The 19,945-nt window shown below is 40.2% G+C and overlaps 1 protein-coding gene across 1 annotated transcript in view; it reads left to right on the top strand.

Annotated features, from left to right (window-relative positions):
- MYO9B (myosin IXB) overlaps nt 1-19,945 on the top strand; it is a gene marked incomplete at its 3' end in the record, with an annotated part of 99,197 nt that overhangs the window by 56,900 nt on the left and 22,352 nt on the right. The window contains exons 10-19 of the mRNA XM_018568204.1: nt 1,349-1,438; nt 2,756-2,872; nt 4,910-5,044; nt 9,397-9,518; nt 12,130-12,271; nt 17,191-17,386; nt 17,746-17,821; nt 18,260-18,349; nt 19,081-19,194; nt 19,689-19,728. Of these exons, the coding sequence (XP_018423706.1) occupies nt 1,349-1,438; nt 2,756-2,872; nt 4,910-5,044; nt 9,397-9,518; nt 12,130-12,271; nt 17,191-17,386; nt 17,746-17,821; nt 18,260-18,349; nt 19,081-19,194; nt 19,689-19,728 (1,122 nt within the window). The remainder of the gene's footprint in view (nt 1-1,348; nt 1,439-2,755; nt 2,873-4,909; nt 5,045-9,396; nt 9,519-12,129; nt 12,272-17,190; nt 17,387-17,745; nt 17,822-18,259; nt 18,350-19,080; nt 19,195-19,688; nt 19,729-19,945) is intronic.

Raw genomic sequence — 19,945 nt, 5'->3', positions numbered from 1 at the left:
CAGTTATGAATGAACAGGCTGTGATTTACATCACAGCCTGTTCATTCATGAATTTCTGAATGGGGAGTAGCACTCCCTATGGAGGCTTCTCCCCATTCATAAACTGCTTGATAGTAAATATTTTACTATCAGCAGTTTCTGAAATGGAATGGGAAGCCTCTGTACTGAGTGCTTCCCATTCATTGAGTGCTGAGGCTGCACAAAAAGAAATTGAGGATTTGGTGGAGTGCGTTGTTAGAACGCATCGCAGTGCATGATCTTTTTAATGTATTATTTTTCTTTTAAAAAAAACATTAAATTAACTGTGGCAGTGCATGGCAAAGCTTTGTGACTCATTGCCATGCGTTGTGATACCTTGTGTTGCAATTAAATATACACCTGTATCATTTTATCACAACACAAACACCAAAACAATTTTTTACATAAGTCGATTATTTACAGTTTTGCGTACCTTCATTTTTTTACCTTTTCGCAAAAAGGCGCAATTACAAATTTGCAAATATTTGTTATTTATTAACTCAATACAGTTTTTTATCTTTTGGATTTAATCAGAAAATATATATTTTTGTGCACGGATACTGATTTTGGTGTGTTTTAACAATTGAATTGTGTATTTTTATCTGTTTAATATTAATTTGAGAAACATTTGCGCAATTATCGCAGGGCCTACAAATTTAGTATCACCATCTTTTTATTCTACCGGGCTTGCGCTTTCAGAAAATATATGGTTTGGGGGGTCTTTTACAAACGCTAGCAACCCAGCAGTTGAAAATCAAATCAATAGGAAAAATGGCTTGGCCAGCTGATTTGAAAAATGTTCCGGAGGGCTTGGCAGCGAAAGGGTTAATAGAGGGAAAAAGCTTGCATTAGGGACATTTGTTCCTGTGACAACTGTTTGAGAAATTATCCCCACTCTTACATTCTGTTTGTCTCAAAACTAGAAGTGAAGGAAACTCTCCCTAATGTGACACAGACAATAAACTTGATCCATTTCATACTCTATCCCAGTGGTGCCCATTATGCACCTCTTTTGGCCTGCTGTGATCTCTGATCAGGAGAACTCCAAGCTGCACACTATGTCCTGCACTGCAGGGGACAGGATCTTGCTGGCTGTCAAGCTGCAATAAAGTTTTAAGGTGACGTCAGCGGTGTGCAGCGCTTTCTTCTTGGCTTGCTGTATTCATGTAGTTTGTAAATCTAGCATTTTATGTTTTTTTAGTTTTTTATTTGCTGTTCAATACCTTTTTTAAGGCATGTTTCGTGAAAGTGTACATTTTCAAATTATGTACAGTATATACCTTTTTGTATGACTTCGCTATTGCTTTTATTTATTTCACTTAAACATCAGGTTAAGAGGGAAATGCTCGTCGAAGCTCTGACCAAGAGAAAAACGGTTACTGTAAATGAGAAACTCATCCTGCCTTATAGCCTCAATGAGGTAAGTAGAAAGATTTGATTCGGCATAAGCGCTCACTTTTTACTCCATGTTTTTAAACCTTTGTAGAATTTACAGTAGCTTTTAAATTCCCCCTCCAAGTGTGTGAAAGGTTTTGCCTTCCTTTTTTACCTGATAACAGCTCCCCTAGAAGTTGGTGCTCTTTTCTTTTACACCTCCGCTCTGGCTGTGGACTCCACGGTGTCCTCACGTGCCATGCAGGGCTATAGAGCCTGTGGGGAGCAGGCGTGAGTGGGGATCAGTTAAGTAAAACTGCTTTTTCCTGTCTCCGACGCATACAAAGTAGATATCCCTTGTAGTACGAGGGTAGCCCCAACTTTTAATTTCCCTGGAGGTGGGCTTTAAAGAGTAACTAAACCTAAAAAAAAATGTATATATTGCAGCTTACAAACTCTTAAATGTAGTAGCTTTATTAGTTTTCTTTTTTTCAGGCTAAACACATTATTAGCAAATGCTAAAATTACCTGTTGATCTTTCTAGAAATGCAGCATCTTTGTCACTTCCGATGAGCTTAACAGGAATCACAAATAAATGTATCTTTTTTTGTGTAAACTACTAATGGAGATAGAAACACAGGTACAAAGTAGAGGTGCACCGAAATAGAAATTTAGAAACGGAAACCAAAGTGAAACAAAAAAATTGTCAGGCCGAAACTGAAAATGTTTTTATTTAAATTTTTTTCAAATTTCTTAAATATTTTTATTTTCTACTTTTTAGGGGCTTCAGGGAAATATTAGAGATCTAAACAGACCCCTGATATTTCCCTTTTTAAAATAGAAAAAGATTGAGAACACAAAGTCCTCTATCTCTTTTTCTGTATCCCCTGTTATCAATGAACAGGAATCCTCTGAGTTTTCCTGTTCATTGATAACTTGAGAACATAGTGTGTTTACTATAACCACAACTATGAATGAACAGGGGGTGATGTAGATCACTTCCCCTTCATTCATAATTGAGGACATAGTAACCATACCATATCCTCAATTATGTACAGACACTCAGCGATCGCTGATCACTGAGTGTTTGTTTGTACCGCTCTCCTTCCTGACTCTGACTTTATGTATTTTCTACATACACTATAATTCATACACTATATTCATACACTATTTTCTTTTATAGTATAAAGCTGTGAATTTATAAGCATGTAGAAATTTTTATAATACTATTAATATATTTCTCTTATTTAGCATTTTATTTTCCTTTGCCAAGTACAATATGACAACTGTATTGGATCTGTACTAGGCAAATACTGTTATCTTCTTTTATCTGACATAAGCTGTCCTCTTACAAATCTTTCAGGCTGTTACTGCCCGTGATTCAATGGCAAAATCTCTGTACAGTGCCTTGTTTGATTGGATAGTCCTCCGGATAAACCATGCTTTGCTCAACAAAAAAGATGTGGAGGAGTCCGTCAATGTGAGTGAGCAGCATAGAGGTCCTGCTTCTAAATCTGCAACAATGTATTCTTTCTCCACCTCTAAAGCCTAAGGGTCCATATGATGAACAAAATAATTTCTCTCTCAGACAACCCTAAGCGGGCTCTTGTACAGGTAGCGAAAGTCCACACCATAGGTCAGGTAGCCGCAATCAACATTGATTTTCGTCCTGCATCAGAAAAATAAAGTACACTTTCCCAGTTTTACATTACTTGTAGCTTGTTCTTAGCAATAAAAATAAATAGAAGTCTACCCGTTTTTAACGTGTCGTCCACCACCCCCGCCCCCCCAAGATAAAATACAAAAGTTGTCCCTGTTTGCACTGTTTGCAAAGCTGTGGCTTCTTTATGTAACCGTTTTGAGAGATTTCTCTGAAGACAACTGTCTCCTATATCGAGAAGTATAAGTGGTATAATTGCTTTTGATTACTCTAGTTTCATAGGTACTCGGTTTTCCAAGGGCTCAGGGAAATTTTTTATTTGTACAAAATATTTTTTTTACCAGGAGTTGTTGGTTAACTCTGTAAACACTGAATAAACAGACCTCCAGTCTCTGGCAGAAGGCAGCCCCTGCATAGCCCATACCCCCCCCCTCCCTGAGGAAAGTGTGACTGCTTTGATCTTCAGTGACCCTTATTTAGCAGGATGCCGTTTGCTTTTAGCAAAATTGCTTTTTTTTGTTTGTTCATTGATTTTTGTTCTTAATGTAAGATCCTTTTCTCAGAGTTCATTAAGGGACACAGGCCCTGCCCTCTTTGTTCGTTCTTTTTCTTTTGGTACCGCCTGTTGCAAAACTGAGGCATGCTGAATGTGTGACTGGTTTTTTGTTTGCAGTGTCTAAACCCTTCTGCAGGCAGCAGTATAACCTCTGAATCCTGTGCCCCTCAATAACCTGAAAGAGAAGGATTTTTGGGGAATACAACAATCCAATGTTTCTCAGAACCACAACTGTATTTCAGATATCTTCAGTTCTAATAACCATTCATGTTATAAATGAGTATTTCATTTTGCGAAGAAGAGTACTTTGCTAAATAGAAGAGTACCCAAAGCGTTTTAGAACAAAAAAGTGGGGGTGGGGGATTAGGGGGGAAATTGGGTTTACGGCTGTCCACACTGTGAATATTTTAACTTCCTGTCCCAAGTGGCACTAGTAATGAAGTGAAAGTAAACTTTTCCACAAGATTCGAACCGCACAAAAGCCTGACCAAAATTCGTATGCTATTTAAAACAACAAACAATGGGGTAGACTGAAGTTATTCATCTCGCACATTTCTGTATTAAGAGGAGGGAGCTGAAATACAAAAGCAGACCCAGAGTGAAGAATGCTCAAGTAGCCTCCATTTCCATAGTCTTACCTCCACGTTCTTTTACAGCAGTTGTGCATGGTGACTAAATATGACTGGCCAGTCCATTAGGCACCCGAAAAGACCCAGTGCTATTTCACACAGACCTGATCTCGCACATCCCCTCCTCTTCTATACAAGTTTATGTGGCTTCGTTGCAGGAAAAGAAAAGGGTATTTTAAGGCTTTTCTTAGGAATAATCGACCACAAATACAACTTGTGGGAGTAGGGAGTAGGGGACCATTGACAAATAAAAAGGTGGGTGTGAGACTTTGTCTGTGAAGGTTCTCGTTCATCAATGTCATGGTATATCTGTACAAATTAAGTCAAGGCAACTGGACTTGCTGTATTTCTCTGTATTTTGGAGCAACATTTACCATACTTGTTCCCAGATAATTTTTTGTACAAGTCATTCTGAATTGAGAAAGCTGGTTAGATGACCAGTGAAACATCTTCAAGAAAAATACAGCAAGTCCAGTTGCCTTGACTTAATTTTTACAGATGTGTGAGACTTTAGTTGGGAATTAAAATATTTTAGTTTTTTCCCTCATTATTGATACAGCTTTTTACACTTTCTGGCTCTTTTACTTATGCAAGCTACATTGTATTTAATGACATAGTGTAATTTTAACAGATATGCGTACACTTATATCTTGGTATTTACCCTTTCTTCAGTGCTTATCTATTGGAGTCCTTGATATCTTTGGGTTTGAAGACTTTGAAAACAATAGCTTTGAACAGTTCTGCATTAATTATGCCAATGAGCAGCTCCAGTATTACTTCAACCAGCACATCTTCAAGTTAGAACAGGTATGAGTCAAATTCATATTCCATATTTACAGAGAATTACATGTCTATGACTGACATAGTAAACTGATGCATGGGGGAAATTCTTGTCACTAATATTATTTTATGTGCTTATTTAAATTAAAGATTTCTGAGAGAAAGAAATACAAAAAAGCATGGTAGAAACTATTCTGGACATATTCAGGGTTAGAAAGTAAAAAGCCAATTTCTACAGATTCTCAGAATAAACGGATATTACAAAACTGTAATATCAGAATGAACATTTGCAAAAAGAGATGCTGTAATCTAGTGCCCTAAAAAGTTGTTTCACGCAAGAAGAGAACAAGGGGGACTGGGAAACTAAAAAATAGTGGAGAAGAGGAAGTTTATTTTAATTTACGTTGTTGAAATTGGCAAGTCACTAACTTAATGCAGGTTGTGTTGACTACATATTGGCTGAACATGACATCCCTTTAAGAAATTGCCTATACTGTGAAGTTGATTGGTTGTCTTCAACAAATAAGCTAAAGCTAGAGTAATTCTGACTGCATATCTTAATATCGAGCTGGGTTTAGATAGGAAATTTGGTTGGTGTTATTACAAGTAGGGATGCACTGATACTGGTACTAGACAATACCGGGTACCGGTACTTATGGTAGCATGGAGCCGGCTTCCCGGGCAATGAGGAAGCCGGAGCAGCGTGTCATTACCCACCACCCACCTTCTTGATTGCCCAGAAAGCCGTCTCCATGCTGTTTTTCCAGCTCAGTGCTGATTGGCCCAGGATGCCGGCATCCAAGCCAATCAGCATGGAACCAGGTCATTACCAGCTTTCCAGCTTCCTAATTGGCCTGGAAGCCGGTTAGATGCTGATTGGCCAGGAAGCTGTCTTCCTGGCCAATCAGCATGGAGCTGGCTTCCTGGCTAATCAGCATGGAGCTGGCTTCCTGGCTAATCAGCATGGAGCTGGCTTCCTGGCTAATCAGCATGGAGCCAGCCAAACAGCATTGAGCTTGCTTCCCAGCCAATCAGGATGCCAAGCCGTGAGTCATTACCCGCTGCCCGGATTCCTGATTGGCCGGGAAGCAGTCTCCATGTACCCTCGTGGAAGATTTCCTCTGACCGGAAGTTCCGGTATCAGAATAAGTATCTGAGCATTTGCATGAGTACGAGTACTTGCCCAAATACTCAGTGTTGGCACTGATACTAGTGTTGGTATCGCTGTATCCCTAATTACAAGCTTATCCTAGTAACAGATACTGATCAAACCCTGGTTGTTTCATAGGTGCAAAAGGATAATCCTTTTTTTTCATTGGAAATAATACAACTCTTGTCTACACTGATTTTTCTAGCATCCTGGAACAGCTCTGCAACTAATGTTACTTTTGTTCATAGTCCTCATCTCACCTTTCTTATGGCACATCACTGCACTTTCACTCTGCTTTATCTGGCTTCATCTACCTTGCTCTGTACTGTTTTCCACTAGTGTTTTGCTTCTTAAAGGAAAACTAATGAGGTGAGTGCTTTTTACTCGCCTCATAGTTCTAGGCGACCTGTGACAATGCTACAGCTCGCGGTATACTGAGCCTAGGGTGACGGGAGGACGCTAGTTTGTGTCCTCCCGTTACCCTAAGGAGAACTAAGGGGAAAAGCCCTGATCCCATAGTTCTCCTTTAATGTTCTCACGTTTTAATTTCTATGCTCTTATTTTATACATTTGTTGTACAGACCAATCTGAGTTAACTGCATCAGTGCACCATAGTGAAATATTCCCCAAGTTCCTAATTCTCCAGCATCATTGTTGATGACACATACACTGAGTGGCCATATTGTTATGACCACCCCATCAGTACTTTGTTGGGCCACCTTTTGCCTTCAATACTGCGGCGCTTCTTCTTGGGATTGACTCCACGAGATGTTGAAAGGTGATGCGAGGAAATCTGACACCATGCCTGATGAATAGCACTGCCCAGTTCTGTGAGATTTGATGGTTGTGGAACCAGCTGCCTGATGGCTCTTTCAACTTCGTCCCACAAATGCTCAATTGGATTGAGATCTGGTGATTGTGGGGGCCACGTAAGCAAGGTAAAGTCTCTCTCATGTTGTTGAAACCACTCCTGCACAATACGAGCACCTGCAAAATTATAGCCGATTTGCCTACAAACGTCAGGTGGTCGTAATAATCTGGCCACTCTGTATATAAAAGTAGAAAAGTCCAATAGTGGGCACTGCACTCATTTAAGAGTTTTGTTTATTTGTTTAAAAACCCACCCCCCCGTACCTATGTCCCGTCGTCTCCTCGTCGCCGCTGCCGGTCCGTGATCCGATGTGGCCAGTGCGGCTGGGACCGGCACGGCGACGCTCTAACAGGAGATCAAAGGGAGATCATTACTCGATTTCCCTTTTGATCTCTCTTCCTGTCCCCGAATGCAGGAAGTGATGTATATTACATCACTTACTGCATTCAGTGTCACTGTCTGGTGCAGAACACCGGAGAGAAGCTGATGAAGCAGATCTCTGCTTCATCAGCTTCTGTGGGGGTCCCTAGGTGACATCAGAGGTCTTGGAGACCCCTGATGTCTCCATAAAGAGGACCTGTTTGGTGAACTTTTAGGGCCATCAAATTTTAAAGGTTGACATATTTAGTGTCTATTTACCCAACTTGACACCGTCTTTTATATTATACCAAAAAATTGCGGTGAAAATAAATGTTTCATAACATTTTATAGGGAAAAATGTTTTTTTTACAAAATTTAGGGTACTTTTTTTGTTATATAGTAAAAAATAAAAACCCCAGCGGTGATTAAATACCACCAAAAGAAAGCTCTATCTGTCCCCAAAAAATGGTATGAAATTCGTATCAGTACAGCATTGCATGACGGAATAAACGTCAGTCAAAGTACCGCAGCGCTGAACACTGAAAAATGGCCTGGCCAGGAAGGGGGTGAAACACCTGGTCTTCAAGTGGTTAAAGGAGAATTATGGGGTCAATGCTTTTCCCCATAGTTCTCCTTTGGGTAACGGGAGGACACAAACTAGCGTCCTCCCGTTACACTAAGCTCAGTATACCGCGAGCTACAGCTGAGATACTGAGGCGCCGGAGCGGATCCCGACATCGATGTCGAGATCCGCCCAGCTGCGTGAGTGACAGCTGGCTCTGCCTATCTAGAGGCAGAGCCAGCTGTACCCTCCCCCGTATGATCCACCAGTCAGCGCTGGCGGAGCGGGGAGGGGGGAATCCAGCCCCTCCCGTCACGGCAGAGAGCCGTGACAGGATAGAGAGGTGAGCGAACGCCGGTATGTGTTCTCTCACCTCCCGATCCTCTGAGCCGACCTGTGACAGTCTCATTGTCACAGGTCGGCTAGAACTATGAGGTGAGTGAAAAGCACTCGCCTCATAGTTCTCCTTTAAGTCGAGAAATACTGTTCTGCATTGCCCAGTTAACATTAGGAAGGGATTCAAGCAGAACTGGTGTGCCTGATTCATGAGTGCAACCAATAGGTCTGTACAAGTTAAAGTGCATGAAAACCCGACCAGTAAAATTATCTTATTTGCACCCTCTTGGTCTGTTAAGTATACCACTAAAAGAGTTGTGTGATATCAGTTTGATAAATGCAAAAAGTACCTTTTGAATCTGCCAAAAATACTTCCTGTGCCAGGGCAGAGTTATGAAGATGAGAAGTGGAAGGGGAATGAGGAGACTGCTGCGTCCTTTGTAATCCACAAGAAATAAAGTAGGCAGGGCTGACATCATGTGTTTAGGATTTCAGAGCTCAAAAGACACTGAGGCTGATTACTAAGATTCCTCACATAATAAATTACACAGTCACATGTTCAGTAAATGTGATAAGCATATTCCTGTTTACTTCTTTAATCTGCATATGATGTGATTGTTTAAACAATTTATTGGGTGAAGATTCCCAACTGCTTTACTAAATCAGCCTTATTGTGTTGTCAGCTCAAGCAGGAATATTTCTGCCACATCAACAGTTTTTTCTCTACTTGTAGCTCATTTAGATGGATAACAACATAGGAAAATGTGCATGAATTCCAGATATGTACTAAATTATTTTAGTTTTTGTTTTTTTTAAACTTTTTTTCTTTTTTAGTCTTTATAAATACATGCAAATCTTTACTGCTGTATTACATTAAAAGAAGGTAAAGGGATACAACACTTCAACGTTGTTTTTTTTCTGGAGCAAATTATAAAACTGAAGCAAACATTTGGTTGCTATGAGCAATACTAATCTTAACTCCTACTGTCCTAGATTACGTTTAACTTCTTTTTTTTTTCTTTATACTTGATTACTTTTACTACTGCTACTAATAGAAACCTGTTTTTGATAAAGTTAGTATTGTGATGTTTCATTCATAGGAGGAATACCAATGTGAAGGAATTAGCTGGCACAATATTGATTATACAGATAATGTTGGCTGCATACAGTTGATCAGCAAGAAACCAACAGGTCTCTTCTACCTGCTGGATGAAGAAAGCAAGTATGTAGTTCAAAAAGCTAGAGATGTCTGTGTTTTTGTTATGATTTAGTGTTAATCATTTATGTTTTTGGTTTATTTAACGTTTTTGAATTATTTCCCCTCTTAAAGGCAGAGCTACTCTAAAAATATGTTTCATTTAGGTGATCTACTACATTGTTTTGGTCCTTTTTCATGTGCGTTTTGGAAGTTTGTTTTGGCAAAATATAATAAAGTACATTCTATCATTAAAACTTAGTAATTCAAGAACCAGCAAAGCACTATGTGCATCTTTGGCCACATAGCATAACCCTTTTGTAATTTACTCCATCCCTTTTCTGTTATAAAGAGAAATTAAGTTTTTATGCCCGTTGCATGTCGCAAATGATCATATCTTGGGAAAGAAAGCTTGTCTTTAATGATGCAATCTTTTCCTATTCTCTGGGTAAACTGAGGTGTATTAGGAGTGTTCAGAGATACAGGATGTAAAACACTGTGGCACAGATTAACTGCTCTCCAAGTATAAGGGAAGAAAGTAAAATTGTGTTTTATTTTATTAGCTCCTAATTTCAAAATAAAATATTTTTTCTGTTAGACCATCATTCTTTCTTTTTTTTAATTGGCTTGCCAAAAAACATTTTTTTAATGTATTTTCTGATATTTTTCCCAAGATATTTGAATTCATTTTGATTCTTCTCACTTACACTGTGATTATGGTTATAAATGATTAACCTGATCAAAAAAAGTAGTTCCAGTGGGAACTACCAAGTCTTGTAACTTTTTCTTTCTCTAAACATGCCAAATTGAAATATTTTGGCAATAATGTGTACATTGCCAGATGCCTCCACAATGCTAGACTGCTGAACCAACAAGGTGCAAGGAAAAAGCAACAAAAATATAAGAACCATGGTATACTTTTCCTCTAACCGCATCTCCAGATTGCTAAATGCAAGTTTGCCTTATGAATAACTCTCCTTGCTGCCTTCTAATTAATCTAAATTCTAAACTCATTTGTTTTCGTTTTGAAAAAAGGAGTTTGATGCAACATTATTTGAGTTTTTGGGGGGTTTTTTTTGCGGTCGGTGTCACCCTCTCTGTTTGTTCTGGTGACCAACTGGCACAGCAACAGAAAGTGCTGAAAAGTCCAATAGCCATGTTTTATCTGAACATCTGTTTTATCTGTTGTTTCTGGGACCCAGACAAAGGAAAACCTGAAAGGACAGGCGTAATTTCTTACTGTATTCAATACTAAAAGAAAAGGATTCGCTCTAGATTTGGGCTGGGGCTGGTTGATTTCCTTTGATGTACAGTATATCTAATCAGTACTTTGTGTTTTAGAATGTCTTTTTATAATCTTTGTAAAATATAAATCGCATTCATATACAGAGGGTTTTTTTTTCTTACTATTTTTAAATTGCTGTCAGTTTGTTTTTTCATACCAAAACAGTGCTTTTAATATTGCATAGTTGCTGGTCTTTACATTCTGTCATTACAATGTATTGGAATATTGTAATAAATGCTTAATGCTATTATGTTATCTGTACCTGCTGTAATACCACTGTAACACTTTAAATATATTGTATAGAATGCAACTTGTATATCTCTGTAATAAGGCTAGTTTAATTGGCAAAAAATCGACAAGCTGTTGAAATGACTAAATAACCATATAACCTGAACTCCAGCCACAGTAAAGACGCCAGTCTGTATCTCCATCCTCCGCTCAGGTCATGGGTATGAGTAATATGCTCTTATTCAATCACCTCATTGCACTTATTTTTATTGTGATTAACCTTGCAATTTTTGCTCACCAACTGATTATTTACCCATGTCTTCAGTCAATCGGCAGACTAGTCAATGATCACCCCCCTTGTAAGCCAATACAACCATACCAACGCTGCTTTTTATAAACACCTTTTGCAATGCAAACAAAGATTCTATTTTTATACCTTGTGGCTGTGTCACTGATTTTGTTTCCCACAATGGGGCTACATGGGTTTTTTTGACGTAGTATTACCACTAGGGATGTACCGATACTAGTATCCGTGCTGATACAGAGTATTTGGGCGAGTACTCGTATTCGCCCAAATGCTTCAATACTTGCCTCTGATAACGGAATTTCCCATCAGAGGGAGCATGGAGCCGTCTTTCTTTCAACATCATGACCCGCGTCCCGATTGGTCAGGAAGCCAGACTGCCTAGCAACAAGTGAAGCTGGCTTCCTAACTATTCAGAAGGCTGGGTGGCAGGTCATGATGTGCTACCTGGCTTCCGGTTTTGCTAGGAAGCCAGCTTCACTTGTTGGTCAGGAAGCCAGGCTGCCTAGCAATCAGGAAGTCGGGCGACACCTCATGACCCACCGCTCGGCAGCCTCAAAAGAACACCAGCTTCCCAGACAATCAGGAAGGACCATGACCCGCCGCCCAGCTTCCTGATTCAGTGCCCTGGTATCCGCGTGTACTGGAACATATTGGTACTTGTACTCTATACAGAAAAAATGGTATTGGTACATCCCTAATTACCATTATTACTCGTGCATGCCTTTTTATTGTCTGATTTGGGGGACATGAAGGCCATGCATTTTTTTTTCTTATTTTCTGTGTAATTCTTTTTATAAGTATGTTTTCTGTTACCACAGTTTCCCTCACGCCACATACCGTACACTGCTTGCCAAGTTCAAGCAGCAACATGAGGATAATAAGTATTTTGTGGCAACACCTGTCATGGAGCCAGCGTTCATCATTCGTCATTTTGCAGGCAAAGTCAAGTACCAGATCAAGGTAAGCTCCTAAGTTGTATTTTTGGGGGGTTAACTGTGGGGATTCATAAAAAAAAAAAAACATTTTAATTTTATGTCCATAAAATTACCTTTCATCCCCCAATTGACCTACTGTAATGGGTCAGCATAGTAGTTGTAACCATGTTTGGGCTATTTAAAGTGACACTAAACTGAGGAGTTAAACCTTAAAAAATGCATTTATGTACCTGAACTGTTAACAGTACTGTACCTTATTTGTGCACCATTTAGCTGTAGATCCTTCAAATTATCGCTGCATTCCTGCTTACATTGTTTTTCCTTCTGGAGGGTGGCTACTTTAGTTCCCCATGGTCCCTGTGTGTGTTGTAAAGTAGCCATCACTCCAAGCTTGCTCCGTTGATGATCTACAATCTCAATACAAATTAGGTAACTAAACGTGAGATTGTGGTCCATCACATGGGGGGGGGGTTGTTTTCTTTTTACCTTAATGCAGAGAACACCGAGCCTTTAGGTCGCCAAACACCAGAGTCCCACCGCTCCAATTCTATCTTCGGTAATACACCAACCACCCACATCAGATGCAGACCAAAGGTGCACTTGCCGGTGTATGTAAAAAAATTAAGTTTTACTGCAGTTAATCCAACATGAGTCCATAAGTATACACCTCCAAACTCTCCCCCATACCTTCTCCCAAAATGCGTTTCACCACATGAGTTTAATCAGAGACCTCTGATTAAGCCCATGTGGTGAAACGTGTTAAAGGATAAGGCATGAGGGATGGTTAGGAGGTGTTTACTCATGGACTCATGTTGATTAAGTGCAATAAACCTTGATTTGTTACTGTCTCAACGGGCTGAGCGAAATCTGACACAGAATAGGCCACTCCCTGGAAGGGTTATACCGCTTTCTGTGCAGACAGGTTAAGTGCAGCTGATATTTGAGGACCAAGCCTTTAGGTACTTGAATGCATATTGAGGATTAAACTCCTGAGTTTAGTGTTGCTTTAACTGCTGGATTCCTAACCTAAAGGACTTAAGACAACTTTTATGTAGATGAGCTTAGAATTAGCCTAACAAACTAAGATGGTTCAGGTTTTCTTCTCAGGGGCTTCATTGTCCAGCTATGTGGAATTACAGCTATAAGCAGTCAGGAATAATCCAGGTGGGAAACGTTGCTTGGTTTATGGGAAGTAGATTTACATTAAGTTTCTTTTTTAAATCAAATGTAAATACCCTTTCTTTCCTCCATTAAGGGACACAAAAATTCAGATACTGTTGGGTTATACTGCTACCTACCCCAGGATTGGACACTGGCAAAAAGAAAAATTGTGGGCCAGCTCAGGATAATCCCTCCCCTACCCAGCATGGCTCAGTTTTCTGCTAGTGTCCTAGGAGAATGGATGTATTTTCTTCAGCACTTCTGAGAGAAGTCAATTAATTTTTCTCGTCTTTTGATATTTATTTGGTTCTTATGCCTCTGACTTCAGTTAAGATTTCTCCCTACATCGCTACTTGAGCTGGTCTCTACGTAAATTTGTCTGGATTGGCATTTCCTCAGCTTGACTTGCTGTACCCAGAGCCCACTGGACTAGACATTGCGGTTGTAGCTTGGAATGTCATCTTTTAGGTAGGGATGCACCAATACCAAGTACCGTACTTGGTACAGGTACAGATACTTTTCGAGCTCCAAGACTAGACTAGAGAGAAATTCAAAAGTTAGGAGACAGCTGTCATTTGTAAGGAGCACACGGAGCTCCTGGGATTTGCACATCTCTGTTTTAATGTATGATTTTATTTTTATAAATATAAATAAAGTGTATACGATTTTTGCAAGTAAGAGTACTGATACTTGCCCAAGTACTTACAAGTACTGATACATTTTTGTTTATTGCCATGTGACAGTTTTTCTAAAACAATATCGACTAATTTCAGGACAGTGGTGGAGCACCAGGGCCAGGTCCCAGCTGCAACCCTGGTAGTACTGGTGAAAAAGCCAAGTATCGGCACTGGTACTCAAAGTATCGGTGCATCCCTACTTTTGGGTACTGGTTCCCGCTTATGACAGGCATTGTGTACTGGTAAAAGTTAGCTGTGGAGCAGTTTCCAGGTCCGGAGCCAAGGCATTGCCTCAGCGCTTGCCCTGTCTCAAACTACTCACTCTGTTAAGTAGGCTGTTCAGCATCGGACGCTGATGCCATATCCAAAGAGCAGCTTGGCCTTTGAAGGATGTCGCCTCTTTGGTCCTACACTTGATACCATCAAGGATTCTACAGGAGGCCATAGAGCAATTCTGCCTTGAAGCAGCAGATGTAGGGAGTGGTCTTTCTCCATCTACCTCTGCAGTCGGTGCCCCCAGGCCCTCAAAGCCTGACTCTCACACAGCCCATAAGCCTTGAAGTCAGAAGCCTTCTGCATGAAGTTGTGTTCCTACTTCAACAAGTGGGGGTGATTTTAAATCCTGGAAGGTCCTTGGGTAGTTTGCCTCTCAGCCATTCTGGTGCAGAGTGTGCCCCTTTAAGGCTCACAGGCTAATTGTTTGCACTTGCAATTGGGGCCATCTCTCCTTCCTTCTGTAAACTGGTCTGTAAGACCCTTAATAGTACATGGCAACCCTACGAGGTCAACTGCAACAAGCTTTTTCCTGCTATCCTCATTGTAGGACTCTCAGACAACCTCACTATAGAGGGTCAGCATCATGGATCCCTGTAGGCAGCATCTTCTTGAAGGGCCTAATACCTGCAAAATCTGATTTGTGTCTGGCTTTGTCAGGTTTCATTGTTGAAAAATGTGGGTGAGGTTAACCAGCCTAGAGCTAGTCTGGTTCCTGCACTGGAAGATACCGTGAGTCTTCGAATGCCTTCACTTGCTCTGCCATTAATCAGGCAAATTCTCTTAGCGTTACTGCTAAGATTCCTGTCCTTGGCTCCATGGCTGTTGACGTTGTGCTAGATCTAGGGTATCAAGCGCTTTCTTAGACCTAAAGCTTGAGGTTAGGGATAGGAAGGGCAGTTCTTCTGTAGTGCCCCAGTGGCACCTCTTATGTACCAGTTAGGATGTCTTGGTTTTATCTAGTTCCTATCTTATAGTCTGGGTTAAGGAATGTAAATACTTGGGTGTTTCCAATGTAGACCAACTTCTCTTTTCTTCTCTTTTCTTTTCTTTTTTTTCTTACCTGGACCTGCTTTATCCTAAATTCTGTCTTGGGGCCTGTTTCTTTTAGGTGCTGTTGCCCAAAAAAGGGCTCTTCCCTTCACTGGAATTTTCTATGTTTTTTTTTTTTGGCTGATCACCCTCTTATTGGTTCAGGTTTGGTGTTCCTTTCCATGTGGCATAATTTCACTCTGTTCTTTTTCTCTAAGTCTTAAACATCATTGCCCTCCCTTTGGTCCTCGGTAGGTTCCCCTATTTTGTAGGTGGCTTGGCCTCATCTAGTTTTAGAAGTGGGCTTGTGTCCTTCATGGAACTCCTTAACTGTGTTGCTGTTCATGCGCCTGGTACTGTTTTGCTAGAAATCTGAGGCATGCTGCATAGGGGAGCTATTAGCTTTTTTAGGCCTGAAAATTACTTAAATCCCCCAAACATTATATATTTTCTGAATGCCAAGACCCTATAGAATAAAATGGTGGTAGTTGCAAATTTTTATGTAGCGCAATATTAGCGCAAGTCCTTTATTAAACCACAAAATTTAGTGACAAATTTAATTAAATGCCCCAGAACACAATAAAATACCAATTTTTTTAATGAATGTAAAAGATGAGGTTACAACGAGTAAAACGATACCCAACATGCCCAGTTTACAAATTGCGTGCGTCCGTGAAACGGCGAATAACTGCAGTACCCCAAAAAGTCCATAGAAGACGCTTTAAAAGCCCCCACAGGTCATCAATTTAGAGATACCCCAAAATACTGGCCCTAGAATTATTGCTCTCACTCCGGCGTGCGCGGCGATACCCAACATGTGTAGCGTGTTCGTCGTTTTCATACGTAGGCGCACCCGACGCGTGTTTACGTGGCGACGCGCGGGCTCGCGGGGGCGGGGGACTTTAAAAAATTTTTTTATTATTATTAGATTTATTTTATTTCATTTTAATTTTAAAAACTGTTTTTTTTTTTTTTTTTACTTTACTTTGACTGCTATCACATGGGGGGGCTTGCAAGCCCCCCCATGTAATAGCAGATGGTGGTGACAGGTCCTCTTTAAGGTGATGCTGGGGGTCCAAAAGACCCTCAGTGTCACCTTTACACTAGAAATGAGCTATTGAAGTGCAGATCGCACTTCAATAGCTTATAGCTGGGCTGCAGGAGCCCAGAACTGACAGCCCAGGGACCGGAAGTGATGCAATCTGCATCGCTCCCGGTCCCATAGAACGGGGAGGGGATCGATGAACGGAAGTTCGTCGACCTCCTCCCCAGCTCCCCGCGGACACAAAGATCGCCGGTCCCGGGCCCGTAGGAGGGGCAACGGAGCCCGGGAAGCACGGCGGGGGTGTCCGGCGGGGGGGGGGCCCCTTCTTCGGGACGCAGAAGCGATCTGGCGACAGGTAAGTCGCCAGAATCGCTTCTGTTGTAAAGCCGACAGTCGGCTTTACAAGTTTAAACAGAGTCCGGGTGGTAATAGCCGCCGGGAGTCTGTTTAAACAGCATCGGGGTACAGTGTACGTCGTCAGTCACGAAGGGGTTAAAGTTTTTTGCCAGTGTCCAATCTTCCTGTAGGCTGCAATATAATCACAGTATCTAAATTCCAAGAAAAGGAATTTATGGTGAATACAATCAACCTTTTTTTTTTTTTTGTAACAGTGACTTGTTAGATTTGAAAAATGTTAAGTTAACTCTCCTGGTATAATGTACTTTTCAAAAAATTATTAGACTTCAACATATAACCTTTAGATTTTCAAGCTTGTTAAGAACAGTACAAATGAATGTCTTGTTTTCCTTCTTATAGGACTTCCGTGAGAAAAATACAGATTACATGAGGCCCGACATTGTTGCTCTTCTCCGTAGCAGTGACAGTGCTTACATCCGTGAACTAATTGGAATGGACCCAGTGTCTGTCTTCCGGTGGGCTGTATTACGAGCTGCAATTAGATCAATGGCTGTGCTCAATGAGGCAGGCAGGCAGCATGCAGAAAAGACAGCAGGTACATAACACATTGATTTATCTTCTAGGCATCTTCCCTACTTTTTACTACATTACCACATCAAATTGAATTTGCTTTTTGTGTTGACCTGAAACCACATATATCAAATTTCTGAACTTCACTATATGTACTTATTTCTACTACATTGTTGTCTTGAACAAAGTATTTTAAATACAAGTTACTCTTGGTTAACTCTTCTTCTTCACATGGCTTTGCTTTGATTAAAAAAAAAAACAAGGTGGATTATATGTTTCATAGAATGTACACAAAAAAAGGTTCTACCTATACCAGGAAGCAGAGAGTAGAACATGGCTTTTAAAAATGTCTGATTTATTCTTTAGTTTCCTCTTTCAATTTAGGTGTGATACGAAAAGGACCTAGGACTCCTTTAGGAGAGTTGCAGAAGTCAAATGCTGCTGTGGACAAACTATATCGGTGAGTAGTTGAATATTTTTAACATTTCTAATGTTGGTTAAGTTCTGCCCATATTGAAGTCGATTAATATGAAGATATATTTCCTTCTTGCCATCATTGAGTTGCTGCGTACAAAGTCCCAGACTGAAGATTAGCAGCCCAGCAGTGTGTGCGCCAAGAGATTTCCAAAATGGTATCATATTCCGATAGTGCACATAGGCTGTTTTCTGCAGAGACAAATACTAGCCCTGGTTTTTAAAAATTAAAAAAGGCTTACCTAGTTTTAAAGAGGCATAGTTGCGTCTGTGGGTCTTCTAAACTTTGTGCACAAAATATATAATTCAAATCTACAGTTAGTAAACCAGAATGTTATTCAGAGCTAGTGATACTTCAGTTGCATATATGTGTAAGTTCACAACACTGTAAGTGGCCTAATTCATACCTGTACTCCACCTTTAGCCACTCTCTCCTCGATTTCTCCTATGATTGCGCCGAGGATTATGATATAGATGTGTTTGAAGACATCATAAGTATATATGAAAGCAAAAAGTAAGTGCTGTGGTTGACGCACTATATTTTTGTCCCAAAGTCATGCAGCTTACTGTGCTCCAAAAAAGTGTCTTAAATGAATCGCTCAAAAATCGGATCCAATTTGAACGTTATTTATATTTTCTTCCTACATGTGAGATTCTTTTTCCATTGCTTTTTAAGACTATGTAAAAACTATGTCAATATTGAGATGCAAAAAAGTATATGCAATTTTTTTTGTCCACACTTATTTGGGGCACTTAAGTTGCATGCAGGGAATAGGGCTTTAACACCGCGTCACATTGCATGGATTTATGTCCCCACCACTAATGAACTGTCAAATTATTGACTCTGGTCTTCTTTGCATTCTATGGGGTTTGAGGTGTTCTCTGAAGCACTGGGTTGTGTTGTCTTCTGTTCATGAAGTTTTATGTCTTGTCTTGGCTTAGCCACATTATCTGTTCCAGTGTAATTCACAAATGTAATTTTTGGTCACTATGATATATTTTCATCATTTTGTTTTTGGGTGGTGATTATTACATGACATGTAATTGCCCCAAAACCTACATTCTTACAAAAAAATCAAGACTAGTTTCATAAATATTTAGGTGTGTGCCTATATCATATACTTGTGTTTTAGTAATTTGGTGATTGGCTGCCTGTATGTAAGAAGTAGTAATCTTTTCAGACTATAGAAGTTAGAGCTGGGCTTTCTGTAATCTCTAATCTGTCTCTCATCCTGGCACTGGCAGAGAGCGACATTCTCAGCTGATGAACAGCATAAAGGGACTCTCCTGGCAGGGGGATGACCCAGCCAATGTACTGCGCACCCTTTCCCTACGCAGGCACTCCCGGCTCCACTTACAGTGAGTGTGCAAGGGCTTCATGACCATCAAGCAACCAAGGTCACTTCGCTGTTAGGGAGCGCTGGCATTGTGTCTTGCAATGTGTATTGTGTTTGCTAATAAAGACTGCTCTGTGGCAAATAATTGCTGTGCGTTAGTGCAAATTGTCAAAAATAGGCGCAAATGATATAACCGTATTCTCTCTGATTGTATGTGTGTGGTTTTGTAATGTGTGTTGTTGATGTTTAGATATGTATTTACACTTTGTTTGCCAATGGGTGCCCATATAGTTCATCTGGCCTTTTAACACTGACCATTAACACGTTCTCGCTAATCTGGTGGTGCATTAAAAATATATTCCGCATTTTTTTCACACTAAAAACATATTTCTAACTTGTTATGCTGACTAACTGCAACTGGCTTGCTAATGAAAACACATATCCTAGGAGTTAAGGGAAAGAACAGGTTTTGTTTTTTTGTTGTTTTTTTAACCTTGACATCTATTATTTCCATAGGAAATCTAAAAGTGGCCGCCAAAAGCAGCTGATTCCAAAGGTAATGAGAACATGTGTTTTGCCCATATGGTAATAAATTTTTTTTCATTTACCATTAGTAAGAAGTGGTAAGCTTCAATTAGTACACGCTGTACAAAATTCTGGAAACGGCAATGAGAAAATCATCTGAGCATAGGCAGTTAGAGCTTTTAGAGAATCCCAGTTGCAAGGAAGTTACGTTTTTTTTTTTTTTTTTTTCTAGAGTGGAAAAGTTATTT

This window comes from Nanorana parkeri, unplaced genomic scaffold, assembly GCF_000935625.1.
Source record: "Nanorana parkeri isolate BGI_ZX_2015 unplaced genomic scaffold, ASM93562v1 scaffold1154, whole genome shotgun sequence".
Taxonomy (NCBI): domain Eukaryota; kingdom Metazoa; phylum Chordata; class Amphibia; order Anura; family Dicroglossidae; genus Nanorana; species Nanorana parkeri.
Note: the sequence above shows the minus strand (reverse complement) of the source record. Positions and strands in the feature narration are given on the sequence as shown.